Source organism: Fringilla coelebs (assembly GCF_963513975.1).
Source record: "Fringilla coelebs genome assembly, chromosome: 28".
NCBI lineage: Eukaryota > Metazoa > Chordata > Aves > Passeriformes > Fringillidae > Fringilla > Fringilla coelebs.
In genome coordinates this window covers 1187497-1201452 of record NC_140054.1, presented here as the reverse complement: position 1 = coordinate 1201452, position 13956 = coordinate 1187497, and the positions used below count along the sequence as shown (strand labels likewise).

Here is a 13956-nt window from a genome sequence, read left to right as displayed (position 1 = left end):
AGTTAAATCCCCAGCGAGCCTCGGGCACGGAGGAAATCACCCGGCTGCGGGATAATGACCCATCGGGGGCCAGCAGCCCTGCCCGCCCCGAGGGGAACTCAGAGCTCAGCCCGAGGTGCAGATGCTGTTGATGGACTGAAGAGCAGCAGGAACGAGGAGCAGCGTCCTGAATGCTCCAGGATCCTCCCCAGAGCCAGCTCCAGGTCCAGGAAAAGAGAGAGAAGGCTCCAGGGAGAGCTCAGAGCCCTGGCAGGGCCTGAAGGGGCTCCAGGAGAGCTGCAGAGGGACTGGGGACAAGGATGGAGGGACAGGAGCCAGGGAATGGCTGCCAGTGCCAGAGGGCAGGGCTGGATGGGATCTTGGGAATTGGGAATTGTTCCCTGGCAGGGTGGGCAGGGGCTGGGCTGGAATTGCCAGAGCAGCTGGGGCTGCCCCTGGATCCCTGGCAGTGCCCAAGGCCAGGCTGGACATTGGGGCTGGAGCACCTGGCACAGGGGGAGGTGTCCCTGGGCTGGAAGGAGCTGGCATTGAAGATCCCTTCCCACCCAAACCACTCTGGCATTCAGATTCCTGAATCCAGGATGAGAACCAGGAGCAAAGCCCATTGCAGCAAATGGATGCAGGAAAGGAAATAATGATTTGCTGGAAGGTTCCAGGTGCCCCAGGGCTATTTCCCACAGGGGGTTTGTAGCCTGGCAAGGCCTGGTTGGAGAGGTTTGGGCTCTCCCAGGGTGCCCAGAGCAGCTGGGGCTGCCCCTGGAGCCCTGGCAGTGCCCAGGGCCAGGCTGGAGCACCTGGGACAGTGGGAGGTGTCCCTGCCATGGAATGGGATTTAAGGTCATTTAAGGTCTTTCCAACCCAGACCAGAAGGTTCCAGAAGGAGCTGTTGGGCAGGAAGGTTTCTGCTTTCCCAGGGTGCTGGGTCCGGGGTGTTCACCCGGCACTCTCCACCCTGCAGTCAGATTTCCAAGCTCAGTTTCTCAGGAAAAGAAACCTGGGAAGGGGTGGGGAAGGGGCTCCTGGCGACCCTGAAATGCTCCCAGTACAGCCAGAGCAGGATCCAGGTCTCCCATCCTTCTCGTGATGATTAAGGGCTGGGAAAACTTGAAATGATGGGACGGGTGTGAAGAAGGTGAGAGCACCAAAATGAACGGGTGATTCAGGAACCCCTTCCCTTTTAAATTCAGTGTCAGCATGACATTTTCCTCCAGCTCTGCCTCCCTGAGCCCCAGCTGGGCTTGTCCTCCCCACGGGTGTCCCCTCCTGGCAGTGCCCTTCCCTCCCCCACTGAAGGAGTTCGCTCCCTCCCGCTCCAATTTCCCGGTGCGAACAAATCCCTTCCAGGCTGGGCTGAGCGGGACCGGATCCGCCCCCAGCCAGTCGCTGGGATTTGCTGCAGAGCGAACTTTTGGGGCCGATCGATGAACTCGTGAGTGTTTCATTAAGAGGGAGCCCTAAAACTCGTTGCATTGATCAGCCGCAGGTTTATCTTAATTAGCAGGGGGACGGCGTTGGCATCCCGGCTGCGGAGGCGCTGGGGCCGGGCGGGAGCGGTGCGGGAACGGGGCTGGGAGCAGCGGGAATTCCCGTTCCGGGGGCAGGGAGGATGCTCGGCGCCCACGGAACAATTTTGACTCTGTTGGATGCTGCCAGGAAGTTTCTTGGGATGACGCTGAGCCCCGCAGCCAGGGCTGGGGGTCCTGAAGGTCCCTCCCAGGGACTTTTGACCCCCACAGGATCGGGGACGATGCTCCAGGGGCCAGACCAGCCCCAGGAGCAGCTCTGAGCTGGGGGTGCTCGCTCAGCCCACAATTCCCTGGGCAGGGGCACCAACCCTGGACTCTCCTGCTGGAGGCTGTGCCTCAGTTTCCCCACTCATGGCACACGTGGGGCTGCCCTTGGGATGCCCTTGGGATGCTCTTGGCGGGCACTGAGAGCCGGGAGTGCAGCCACATTGCCTTTGTGAGTCTCTGTTGGTCTCTCAACATTGAGCTGCATCCATAAGGATGGAAAATCCCAGACCTGCTCTTCCCATGGAGGGAAAAATCTGGAATAACACAGCCAGGGAGCAGGGCTGGACCTGCTGGGGTGGCTCCAGCAGAGCTTTGTGGTGGAATTAACAGCCCCTAATTAGCTCATCCATGGGGAAACTGGGGTGTTTATCCTGAATTCTGCCTCTTTGGGAGGGAGAAGGGTTTGCTTCAAGCAGGGTCCTCCCAGCTCCTCCTCCTTCAGGCTGGAATTGAGGAGCCACACGGGTGTGATCCCTCCAGCTCCATGGGATGCCCTCAGAGGCTCTCCCCTGTTGTGTTTGTGGGGTGCCCTGATGAAGGGAGGAATGATGGATCTGACTCCATGCTCTCAGAAGGCTGATTTATTACTTTATGATCTGTATTATATTAAAGAATGCAATACTAAACTATACTAAAGGATACAGAAAGGATACTTACAGAAGGATAAAAGATAATAATGAAAACTCCTGACTCTGTCCAGAGTCCTGACACAGCTTGGCCCTGATTGGTCAAAGAGTGAAAACAACTCCCAGCAGAATGCAATGGAACAATCACCTGTGGGTGAACAATCTCCAAACACATTCCACATGAGCACAACACAGGAGAAGCAAATGAGATAAAGAATTGTTTTCCTTTTTAAACACATTCCACATGAGCACAGCACAGGAGAAGCAAATGAGATAAAGAATTGTTTTCCTTTTTCTCTGAGGCTTCTCAGCTTCCCAGGAGAAGAACCCTGGGCGAAGGGATGTTTCAGAGGATGTGAATGCCACACTCCCCAGCCCCATCCCTCGGCTGGGAGCACCCCTGGTACCCAAAGCTCCCATCCAGCTCCACTGACAGCCCCAGACAGATGGGGGTGCCCACAAACCCCAAGCACTGCACTCTCAGTATCATTTATCATTTCCATTCCTCAGCTGAGGAGGTTTACAGCCTGGCTGTCAGGATTTCCAGGGGCTGTTTCCTCAGAGAGATGAAGGAGCAGGGAAGTGAATTCAGTTTCAGTGCAAAGAGCCTTGCAGGGGCTGCTGCTCCATGGGTTTGCATTCCTTTCATTAAAATCAGGGTCCTGTTGTCAGTGATCCAGCAGATCCTACCCTGGGGGAGGGTAGGGGTGGGATATCACAGCCCCAGGGTGGAGCTGGGCTGAAATCAGAGGGAATTAGAGCCCTCACAAAGGAAATCCAAAGAGTATTTGGAGTTTTATGGGTGGGGAAACTGAGGCACAGCTGGTGGATGCACATCCTCGGGAACAACTCAGGCAAGCCCTTTCCCCATCTCATTAACTCTGCCCTGTAATTAGGGATCACTAACTCATGCCTGGGATGATGCCTGGGGCCCCCATGGGTTCTCCCCTGACTCCAGATCCCTTTGGGAGCTGCTGGTGGATGGAGGGGGGATGCAAACTCCTTTTTCCTCTGGTTTTCAGGATAAACTCCCCCCTTTTCAGGCAGAAAATTGGAGAATGGTGCTGTGATGAGAACAGGGGCCCCTGAAACTCTCGGGGTGAATCTGGGGCACCTCAAAGAGTGACAGGACAGGGCTGAGTAAGACAAATGGAAAAAAATTTGGGTGTTCCAGCCTGCTGCTGACCTGTCCCTGCACCTTGTGGTGTGCCAGCACCCTCATGTTCCCTAAAACTCCCTTAGAAGTTCTCTAAAAAACCATGGCCACATCCAAAATCTCCATTTTTTGAATTAAACCCATCTCTGAACGCTCCAGAGCTCCCACCTCGCCTTTGTTCACCCCTTCCTTGGAGCTAATCCTGTGACCAGGAGCAATGGAGCCATAAGGAAGTGCTGGGATCAGGGCTGGATCCCCTCAGCTGCACTCACCCCCTGCAGCAGGGCCCTGTTTGTGGATTGCAGGTGGGAATGGTGATCAGAGCCCCATGGACCCACAGAGGATGGGCAGGAGATCAAAACACGGGAGCTGAAGGCTTTTCCCACCATAAAGCATCCTCTGGGATGGGTTTTCAGCAGTGCCTGAGCTCTGAGTGATGGGAAAGTGAGGCACAGAGTGGGCACATCTGCTTGAGGAACCCTTTGAGCTCCAAATATCCCCAATTATTGATATTACCAATATTGCTGTCGGGATGTGCCTTGGCTTGTCTGGCCCTGCTGCTGAACCAAACAGCAGCACTGTGGTGTTTCACCCCAGGGACACTTTGGGCTGGCTGGCTGTGTGGTGTTTCACCCCACAGACACTTTTGGCCATGGCTGTGTGGTGTTTCACCCCACAGACACTTTTGGCCATGGCTGTGTGGTGTTTCACCCCACAGACACTTTTGGCCATGGCTGTGTGGTGTTTCACCCCACAGACACTTTTGGCCATGGCTGGGTGGTGTTTCACCCCACAGACACTTTTGGCCATGGCTGTGTGGTGTTTCACCCCACAGACACTTTTGGCCATGGCTGTGGGGTGTTTCACCCCACAGACACTTTTGGCCATGGCTGGGTGGTGTTTCACCCCACAGACACTTTGGGCTGGCTGGGTGCTGCCCTGGGCACGTGGGGACAAGTCCAGGCGTGCAGGAGCTCTGGTGGTGCTGGGATGGAGCCTCCCCCCATAGCAGGGGCTGCTCCTCAGGGTTCCCTCTGGCAGAGCAGCTTTGAGGCGATGGGGAAGGAAAGGAGTGGGTTCTGCTGGAGGGTTTGGATCCAGAGCTTTATTGTGGCCCACAGCCCCTGAACCCACAGCAGCTCCAGCAGAACTCCTGAGCCCGTGGGTGCTGCTCCTTTAACCCCGGGAGAGGGCAGGGAAGGGGCAGGAGCCACCAGCCAGGGACAGGAGGGGAGGGCTCAAGGGACAAAGGACACCTGGATGGCCCAGAGCCCCCGGGGGTAGAGGGCATCCTTTGAACCTGCCAATCACTCTGTGCCCTTCTGGAATGGCAGGACTGACAGACAGTGCTGGGAGGGGAAAGGAGAGGGGACTGACACAGCTGGGGGGGAATCTCCAGGGGAGGGACCCGGGGTGCTGAGGTAAACCCTGAAATCACAGCACAACACCCCATAACGCCAGTCCTGCTGGCCAGTGCCCCACACAGACATTCCAGCCTACCCCAAGCCGTTATCCATGGAATTCCCAGCGATTCCCAGCTGCTCCTTGTCCTCAGCCCCCGCCCTGATCCCTGCCCCCTCTGCTCTGCTGCAGGTCGCTGCTCTGGAGAGGCAGATCTTTGATTTCCTGGGATACCAGTGGGCCCCCATCCTGGCCAACTTCCTGCACATCATGGCCGTGATTTTGGGTATTTTTGGGACCATCCAGTACAGATCCAGATACCTCATGATGGTAGGTACCACCCTGGGGGTGCAGCAGCATCAGCCCCGGGGGGCTCAGCCCAGATCCCTCCTGTATCCCTGGGAACACAGAAGCTGTGGCTGCTCCATCCCTGCCAGTGCCCAAGGCCAGGCTAGACAGGGCTTGGAGTGGGACAGAGGGATTTGGGAGGCGTCCCTGCCATGGCAGGGGTGGGAATTAGAGCCTTCACAAAGGAAATCCTATGAGTATATGGAGTTTTATGGGTGGGGAAACTGAGGCACAGCTGGTGGATGCACATCCTCGGGAAAAACTCAGGCAAGCCCTTTCCCCATCTCATTAATTCTGCCCTGTAATTAGGGCTCACTAACTCATGCCTGGGGCCCCCATGGGTTCTCCCCTAATTGATGAACTTTAAGGTCCCTCCCAGCCCGAACCGTGCTGGGATTTTGTGATTCCACGACCCCAGCCCGGACCCCGGGAGGGGATGCCGCGGGGCAGGAGGGGGTGCAGCGGGGCGGGAGGGGGTGCGGCGGGGCGGGAGGGGGCTGTCCGTGCCCTGACCCCTCTCCTCCCGCAGTACGCCGTGTGGTTGGTGCTGTGGGTCGGCTGGAACGCCTTCATCATCTGCTTCTACCTGGAGGTCGGGCGCTTGTCACAGGTAACGCCCCCACCTTCCTCCTCTTCCTCTCTGCATCCTCCTTCCCTCCGTCCTTCCTTGTGCTCCTCCTCCTCTTCCTCCTCCCCCAAAAGTGTCCCCCGGAGCTGCAGGGATGGGGAGGGCAGAGGGTGGGAGGAAGGGACTCCCCCCGCTGTAAATTCCCAATTTTCCCGGGATTTCTGGGACTCACCGGGATCAGCATTCCCAGCTTTGCCCCGTCACCCTGCCGGCCGTGGGGTGAGGATGTGACGGGGCTCTGCTTCCACCCAACCCTGCGCTGTTCAATTTCATTTTTACACCAAAAAGAGCAAAACTTCCCGCGGGGATGGGGCAGCACCGGGTGCTCTGAGGGAACCTTTGATCCCGGGTCGGGGTCCCTGCGCGTCTCTCCCCGGCTCTGGGGACATCACGGAGGGCTGGGGACAGCCAGCTCCGCTCTCTCGGTGCTGCCCCAAGCAGGGAGAAGCCTCTGGGGTGTTCCGTGGCTGGGAACTTTCCCCCCGAGCAGCTCCAGGTCATCTGAGGCTCTCCCGGGTGGGGAGAGGGGGAGGATTCCCTCCCACCGCGGGTTTTTGTGGAAATCCCGGTGCCCGTCACAGCTCCCCCTCGTCCCTGCGCCTCAGCCACATCCTGCAGCTCCACGAACCCAAACCCACTCGCTCCCTGTCGGGGATTTTGCCACCCACAGCAGCGAAAATCTTTTAATGCCAGATCGGTGATTTCCTGCGGGGGATGCTCAGCCCGGGGGAACAGAGGGGCTGGGGGGGCTCCCCAGGGGTACCAGGGGGATTCTCGTGGGGTGGAAAGGGGCAGCCAGGGGCTGAGGATTCTCCCCCTTGCAGGGGGATGCTGCCTGCCCAAGGCCACCCCACAGGTGCTGGAGAGGAGCCAGGCAGAGCCCCAGAGCTTGTGAGGGGCTGACAAGGAGGGGACATGCTCCAGGGGGACCCTGCAAGGCTCCCTGGGAGTGGCATGAGGGCATGGCAGCCCAAAAGGCCAGGGGAAGCAGCAGGGGCTGCCCTGCATCCCTGGAACACGCTGATGGGCTGCTGCCCTGCTCCCATCCCTGGGATGGCAGGAGGCACCATCACAAACACCCTCCCCGCCACTCTGGTCCTGCTCTGTGACACCCACCCTGTCACCAGGGCATCCCCCAGGCCCTGCCTGAGCAGATGGCCTCGGTGCCAGCACGGGAGGAAGCCCCAAACCCCAGGGCTGGGGCTCAGGGAGGCGCCCTGCTCTGGCATCAGGGAGCATCCTTGCCTTGGGAAAGCCCATTGACTGTCCAGCTGTCCTGCAAAGAGCCTCACATCCACCATTCCTCTTTCTTCCTCTTTCTTTTCTTCCTCTTTCTTTTCTTCTTTCTTTTCTTCCTCTTTCTTTTCTTCCTCTTCCTTTTCTTCCTCTTCCTTTTCTTCCTCTTTCTTCTTTCTTCTTCTTCCTTTTCTTCCTCTTTCTTCTTTCTTCTTCTTCCTTTTCTTCTTCTTTATTCTCTTCTTCTTCCTTTTCTTCTTCTTTATTCTCTTCTTCTTCCTTTTCTTCTTCTTTATTCTCTTCTTCTTCCTTTTCTTCTTCTTTATTCTCTTCTTCTTCCTTTTCTTCTTCTTTATTCTCTTCTTCTTCCTTTTCTTCTTCTTTATTCTCTTCTTCTTCCTTTTCTTCTTCTTTATTCTCTTCTTCTTCCTTTTCTTCTTCTTTATTCTCTTCTTCTTCCTTTTCTTCTTCTTTATTCTCTTCTTCTTCCTTTTCTTCTTCTTTATTCTCTTCTTCTTCCTTTTCTTCTTCTTTATTCTCTTCTTCTTCCTTTTCTTCTTCTTTATTCTCTTCTTTTTCTTCTTCTTCTTTATTCTCTTCTTTTTCTTCTTCTTCTTTATTCTTTCTCTTCTTTCTTCTCCTTCTCCTTCTGCTTCTCCTCCTCCTCCTCCTCCTGCAGGACCGAGACTTCATCATGACCTTCAACACGTCCCTGCACCGCTCGTGGTGGATGGAGAACGGCCCTGGCTGCCTGGTGACGCCGGTGCTCAACTCCAAGCTGGCTCCTGAGGACCACCACGTCATCACCGTCAGCGGCTGCCTGCTCGACTACCAGTACATCGAGGTGGTGAGCAGCGCCACGCAGATCTTCCTGGCGGTAAGGGCGCCCCTCCTCATCCTCACCCTCATCCCACACCGGGACCGGCACCGGCGGGGTGCCGGGGCTGGGCTGGGCTGGGCGGAGGGGCCGTGGTGCCCCCGTCACCCAGAGAGGAGCAGGCAGAGCCCTGCCAGCCCCACAGGGCTGTGTCCACCCCAAAACTTGTCAGGCCGAGGGCTGGATGCTGCAGGGATGGAGGAATCACTCCTGGAATGTGCTGCCCACGGGAGGGAGGGTCGCCCCTTGCTGGTGACTGTCACCCCCTGTGGGGGGGTGGCAGTGGGGAACACCTGGAGGCAGAGCTCCCTAAAATGGAGCTTTAAGGGGAATCGGGGTCCCCATAGGGGCTCCCAGCCCTGGGTGGGGCTCAGCATCCTCTGTGGGGTGCCAGCTCCAGCCCCCTTAGGGCTCCTCCTTGTGCAGCTGAGTCCACCTGACCCTGCTGCACCCCAAACTGCACCGGGACGGGCTCTGGCTGCTCCCAGCCCCCAGGTCACTGTCAGTGTCCCCAGGTCACTGCCAGTGTCCCCAGGTCACTGCCAGTGTCCCCGGGTCACTGCCAGTGTGCCCGGGTCACTGCCAGTGCCCCCGGGTCACTCCCAATGTCCCCAGGTCACTGCCAGTGTCCCCGAGTCACTCCCAATGCCCCCAGGTCACTGCCAGGGCCTCCAGGTCACTGCCAATGCCCCCAGGTCACTGCCAGGCCCCCAGGTCACTCCCAATGCCCCCAGGTCACTCCCAATGGTCCCCATGTCACTGCCAATGTCCCCAGGTCACTCCCAGTGCCCCCAGGTCACTGCCAGGCCCCCAGCCGTGCCCCCCCTGGCCGTGTGCCCGTTGTGCTGCCCATGACCCCATAACCAGGCTCTCCCTGCCCTGTCTCTCCCCAGCTCTTCGGCTTCGTCTACGCCTGCTACGTCAGCAAAGTGTTCCTGGAGGAGGAGGACAGCTGTAAGTGCCTTGCCTGGGGGGACAGGGGCACGGGTGCTCAGCTGGTGCCACCCTGAGCGGGATGGCAGCTCCCAGCGGGGTCTGGGGAAGCAATGCCCGGGTCCCAGGCAGCTGAGGAAATCCCTTTAGTTGGGTTTTTGCCCCATTTTCCCATCCCTGGTGAGGCAGAGCTGCTGGGGCAGCTGTCACCTCCCTCCCCCCTTGACAGCCACAGTGACCTGGGGACACTTTGTCCCCTGGGCTGTGTCCCCACTGCCAGTTTTCACCCCAAACCAGGGGGAAAACAGCATTTTAGGCAAAGTGAAAGCTAACTTCTATCCAGTCTGTGCCGCTCCTCCTGCTCCCACCCCGATCCCTGCAAATGCCCCTCGGGGAGCGCCCCGGCCCCAGTGAACCAGGTGGTCGAGGCTGTGCCTGTCCAAGTGCATTAAAAGCTCATCTGCCATTAATTAATTCCCACCAGCTGGCAGATCCCTGCAGGGCTGGGCCACAACCACCCAGCTGTGCCCTGGGATCAGCCCCCTCCCCGTGCCCACAGGTGGTCCCAGCCCAGGGCTGCAGCACTCCCGTGTTTTCCCTCCTTTCCCATGGAAATCAAACATCTCCGTGGGGAATTGGCCTCTGCCTGGGGGAACAGCTCCTTTCCAAAGGGTTTATCCAGTGCTGGCAGCTCTGGGGCATGTTTGCACTCCCACAAACTCGGCATCCAACACAATTTTAATATTAATGTGCCTCAGCTCGGGATGCAAATGCAGCTTTTTAATGGAATATCTTATTAGATTTGGAAATGGATGGATGGCGTCAAAATTGAGAGCTGGTGGAATATTGAGTCAGGAAGGGAAATATTCCAGGAGAGGGGGGCTCTCCCCTGGAGCTCTCAGCTCTCAGACACTCATAGATAACCCACCCCAGTATGGGATTTGGGGACTTGGGTGGTGCTGGGAATCCTGGAAGGGTTGGAATTCCCAGCCTGGCTGCACCTGGAGTCCATCCCTGTGGGGGGGTCAGGTCTGGGGAAACACGGGGTGATCCGTGAGAAGTTGGGGCTGAGACTTCATAATGACCTGTCCACTCACCCAGGGCACCCCCAGAACCCCCCTGGGCACCCCCAAGCCCCCAGAGCTGCCCTGGCACCCCTCGGGATGAGGGGCCAGGCTCGGATCCCCCCGGGAACGGGCTCGGAGCAGGATGAGCCTCCAGGCTGGAAACCCCAGCGGTAAAAGCTGCAATCCCCCGAGGGGACAGCCCCAAAGCAGCGCTAATTCCCCCATAACGCTCCCGACTGCTGAAATCCGCGGGCAGCTGAGGGAATCGCGTCCTCTCTGTGCAGCGGGGCTGTGCTGGGGAGAACGGAACCGCCGGGACCGCGGGAGCTGCTCCGGCTCCTTCCCACCGCTGTTTTCCCGGGATGCTGCCACGATCCCGGCTGCCGATCCCTGGGGTGAAGCCCTGGCCGGGGGTACCCCTGTGCCTCCCTGGATGCTCCATTCCAGGCTGCCCAGAGAGCCTGTGGAGTCTCCAAGCTGCCTGGACAGAATTCCAAGTGCCCCGCGGGACCCTGCTTGAGTGGGGGGTTGGGCTGCGTGACCATCAGCGGATCCTTCTGATCCGATCCAGTTTGTGGTTCTGATTTATTCCCATTTCCCAGGATGCTGGGGTGGCTCAGGATCACCAAATCACGGGATGGTTTGCGTGGGAAGGGACCTTAAACCCCACCCAGAGCCACCCCTGCCATGGCAGGGACACCTCCCACTGTCCCAGGTGCTCCAGCCTGGCCCTGGGCACTGCCAGGGCTCCAGGGGCAGCCCCAGCTGCTCTGGGCACCCTGGGAGAGCCCAAACCTCTCCAACCAGGCCTTGCCAGGCTACAAACCCCCTGTGGGAAACAGCCCTGGGGCACCTGGAACCTTCCAGCAAATCATTCTTTCCTTTCCTGGATCCATTTGCTGCAATGGGCTTTGCTCCTGGTTCTCATCCTGGATTCAGGAATCTGAATGCCAGAGTGGTTTGGGTGGGAAGGGATCTTCAATGCCAGCTCCTTCCAGCCCAGGGACACCTCCCCCTGTGCCAGGTGCTCCAGCCCCAATGTCCAGCCTGGCCTTGGGCACTGCCAGGGATCCAGGGGCAGCCCCAGCTGCTCTGGCAATTCCAGCCCAGCCCCTGCCCACCCTGCCAGGGAACAATTCCCAATTCCCAAGATCCCATCCAGCCCTGCCCTCTGCCACTGGCAGCCATTCCCTGGCTCCTGTCCCTCCATCCTTGTCCCCAGTCCCTCTGCAGCTCTCCTGGAGCCCCTTCAGCCCCTGGACTTCCCAATGTCACCCTGAGCAGTCGCATTTCCCTGGGCTGTCACATTTCGCTGGGTGCAGCTGCAGCCCGGGCTGTTCCCCACCCCACGGGGATCTCCCTGCTGCCCTCCCCCGCTCACCCCGCTGCTCTCCCGGCTCTCCCCAGTTGATTTCATCGGCGGCTTTGACTCCTACGGGTACCAGGCACCCCAGAAGACGTCGCACCTGCAGCTACAGCCGCTCTACACGTGAGTCCCGGGGTGCTCAGGGGCGCGGGACCCTCCGTGTGCCCAGATTTGGGGCTGTGCATCCTCCCCGCAAATCCCCAGGCTGCACCCGGGCGGGGCCGGGCGCTTTGCGGAGGATCCCGCTCGCTGGGTTTTGTTCTCGCTGGGTTTTGCTCGCTGGGTTTTGCTCGCTGGGTTTTTTGTTCGCTGGGTTTTGTTTGCTGAGCTTCCCCCGCCGGTGCCCGGGGGAGCAGCGGCTCTCCAGATAACCGGAGCCGACTCCTCCTCGCTCTCCCTTCCCCGTTAAGCCGAGCTCCGTAAACACTCCAGCGAGATAAGGCTCGCAAATCTAAAGGGATTAACCTCGAGCAGGCTCTGCCCGCTGCCAAAAATTAATTATATTTTAAGCCTTGTATGCAAATTGAAGGGCGGGCGATGCCATTAGGGAGGCAGAGAGGGGCTGGGAGGGGACAAATCCATCTGTGACACTGCTGGGCCCTCCCTGGGGACACTGATGGGGTGGAGGGGAGCACCCATGGGTGCTGTGCCCCCCTGCACGGGGCTGGTCCTTCCCCGGGAACCCCCCGGCTGTGGGTGGGACACCTTTGGGGACATGGAGGGTGGCATTGGCACCTCCTGGCATATCCTGGGGGATACTGGGGTGTCCTTCCCCTGCCTTGGGGGTCCCAGGAGTGTTGTCCCATGGATGGGACACGTCCCCTGTGTCTCTTCAGCCCTGCCTGGGTGGGACTGGCCAGAGCCACCATGGGCAGAGGGACAGAGGAGCCACCCTGACCCCCATGTCACCCCCTCCAGGGCACAGGGGATCCTGTCCTGACCCCCATGTCACCCCCAGGGCACAGGGGAGCCCACCCTGACCCCCATGTCACCCCCTCCAGGGCACAGGGGACCCTGTCCTGACCCCCATGTCACCCCCCCAGGGCACAGGGGAGCTCACCCTGACCCCCATGTCACCCCCCCAGGGCACAGGGGAGCCCACCCTGACCCCCATGTCACCCCCCAGGGTCACAGGGGGTGCCAGGGGGTGCTGCAGGCCCAGCACACCCCGATGGCTGCGGGCTCAGTGCTGAAAGCTGCAGGATTTGGGGAAATCAGCTCAAAAATGGATTTGAAGTGCTGGGAGCAGCAGCTTGAGACACTCACAGGGGACACAAAAGCTGCTGGCACATGAGGCTGGGGCTGTCACCAGGTGGGGACACCTCGTCCCCTGGGAGGTTGTACCCTCCCTGTGCCCTCTGCCACTCCCAGTGTCCCCCTGGCACTGCTCCAGCTGCCAGAGGCCCGGGCTGGGGTGTTGGGTGACACCAGGACACTGTCACCGCCCTGCCAGCTCCCCCCTGTCCCCAGCAGCTCGTTAATGACCCGCTGATTAATTAATGCAGTTGTCATTTTGTGTCCCCTCCATCCCCCTGTCAGCAGTGGCAGCTCAGGGACTTGGGGGTGCCCTGTCCCCAAAGGAGGGGACACGTGGTGGCTCAGGGAGGGGACAGGGACAGGGAGGGGACAAGCAAGGGCTGGCCTGGCTCTGTGGGGCAGGTCACTCGTGTCCCCAGGGTCACTCATGTCCCCAGGGCCAGCCGGGCTGCAGCAATTACAGCTCATTCTGCAGTTTCTAATTAGCTGTGATTGAATTCACGGACACATGGGGAGGTCCGGGACTAATAATAATAATACTACTAATAATAATTATTATTTTTATTTTATTTTTTATTTTTATATTGTTGTTGTTAACTATAACAACCAGAAGAAGGGAAACCTGTGATATAACAAGGGTTTAATAATTGAAATGAAGTAAAATATAATAAGAAGAATAATAGCAGTAGTAATAGGGGTAATAGTTGTAGTAACAAGTGTTTTATTATTAATAATAAAAGGAAAAATAGCAACGACAATAATAGGGAGAATTTGTGGGGTAACAACAGCTTAATAACTGAAATTAAGCAAAAGATAACAAGAATAATAGCAATAGTAGCAGTAGCAACTGTATTATTATTAGTATTAATAATAACAGCAATGAAATTATTAACCATTAAACTATAGCGATGCTGATTATAATAACAACAATAATAAAAATAAAAATAAAGATTAAAAAAAATTATAATAGACACAAGAAGAAGAGAGAGGGATGAACCCCAGGAGCACGGTGTCCCCATGTGAGGGGACACCCGCCCTGCTCCCCAGCCACTCTCTGGCACTTTTGGGGGGGAAGAGAGCAGTGACCCCGTGAGAGCTCCCTGTCCCCCGCTGGCCGCGGCTCTTTGTCCCCACCTGGGGACACTCCGCGGGCTCTCCCCCAACCCCTGCTGTCCCCTCTTTGTCCCTCTATGTCCCCACGTGGGGACACTCCGCGGGCTCTCCCCCAACCCCTGCTGTCCCCTCTCTTCCAGCTCGGGATAACCGGA

At 58.0% G+C, this 13956-nt stretch overlaps 1 protein-coding gene across 1 annotated transcript in view; it reads left to right on the top strand.

Annotated features, from left to right (window-relative positions):
• NKAIN1 (sodium/potassium transporting ATPase interacting 1) overlaps positions 1 to 11558 on the top strand; it is a gene marked incomplete at both ends in the record, with an annotated part of 32153 nt that extends 20595 nt beyond the window's left edge. Inside the window, 5 exons of the mRNA XM_084222712.1 lie at positions 5169 to 5306; positions 5854 to 5934; positions 7868 to 8065; positions 8959 to 9019; positions 11473 to 11558. Coding sequence (XP_084078838.1) covers positions 5169 to 5306; positions 5854 to 5934; positions 7868 to 8065; positions 8959 to 9019; positions 11473 to 11558 — 564 coding nt within the window. The remainder of the gene's footprint in view (positions 1 to 5168; positions 5307 to 5853; positions 5935 to 7867; positions 8066 to 8958; positions 9020 to 11472) is intronic.
• Positions 11559 to 13956: the final 2398 nt, after the last annotated feature.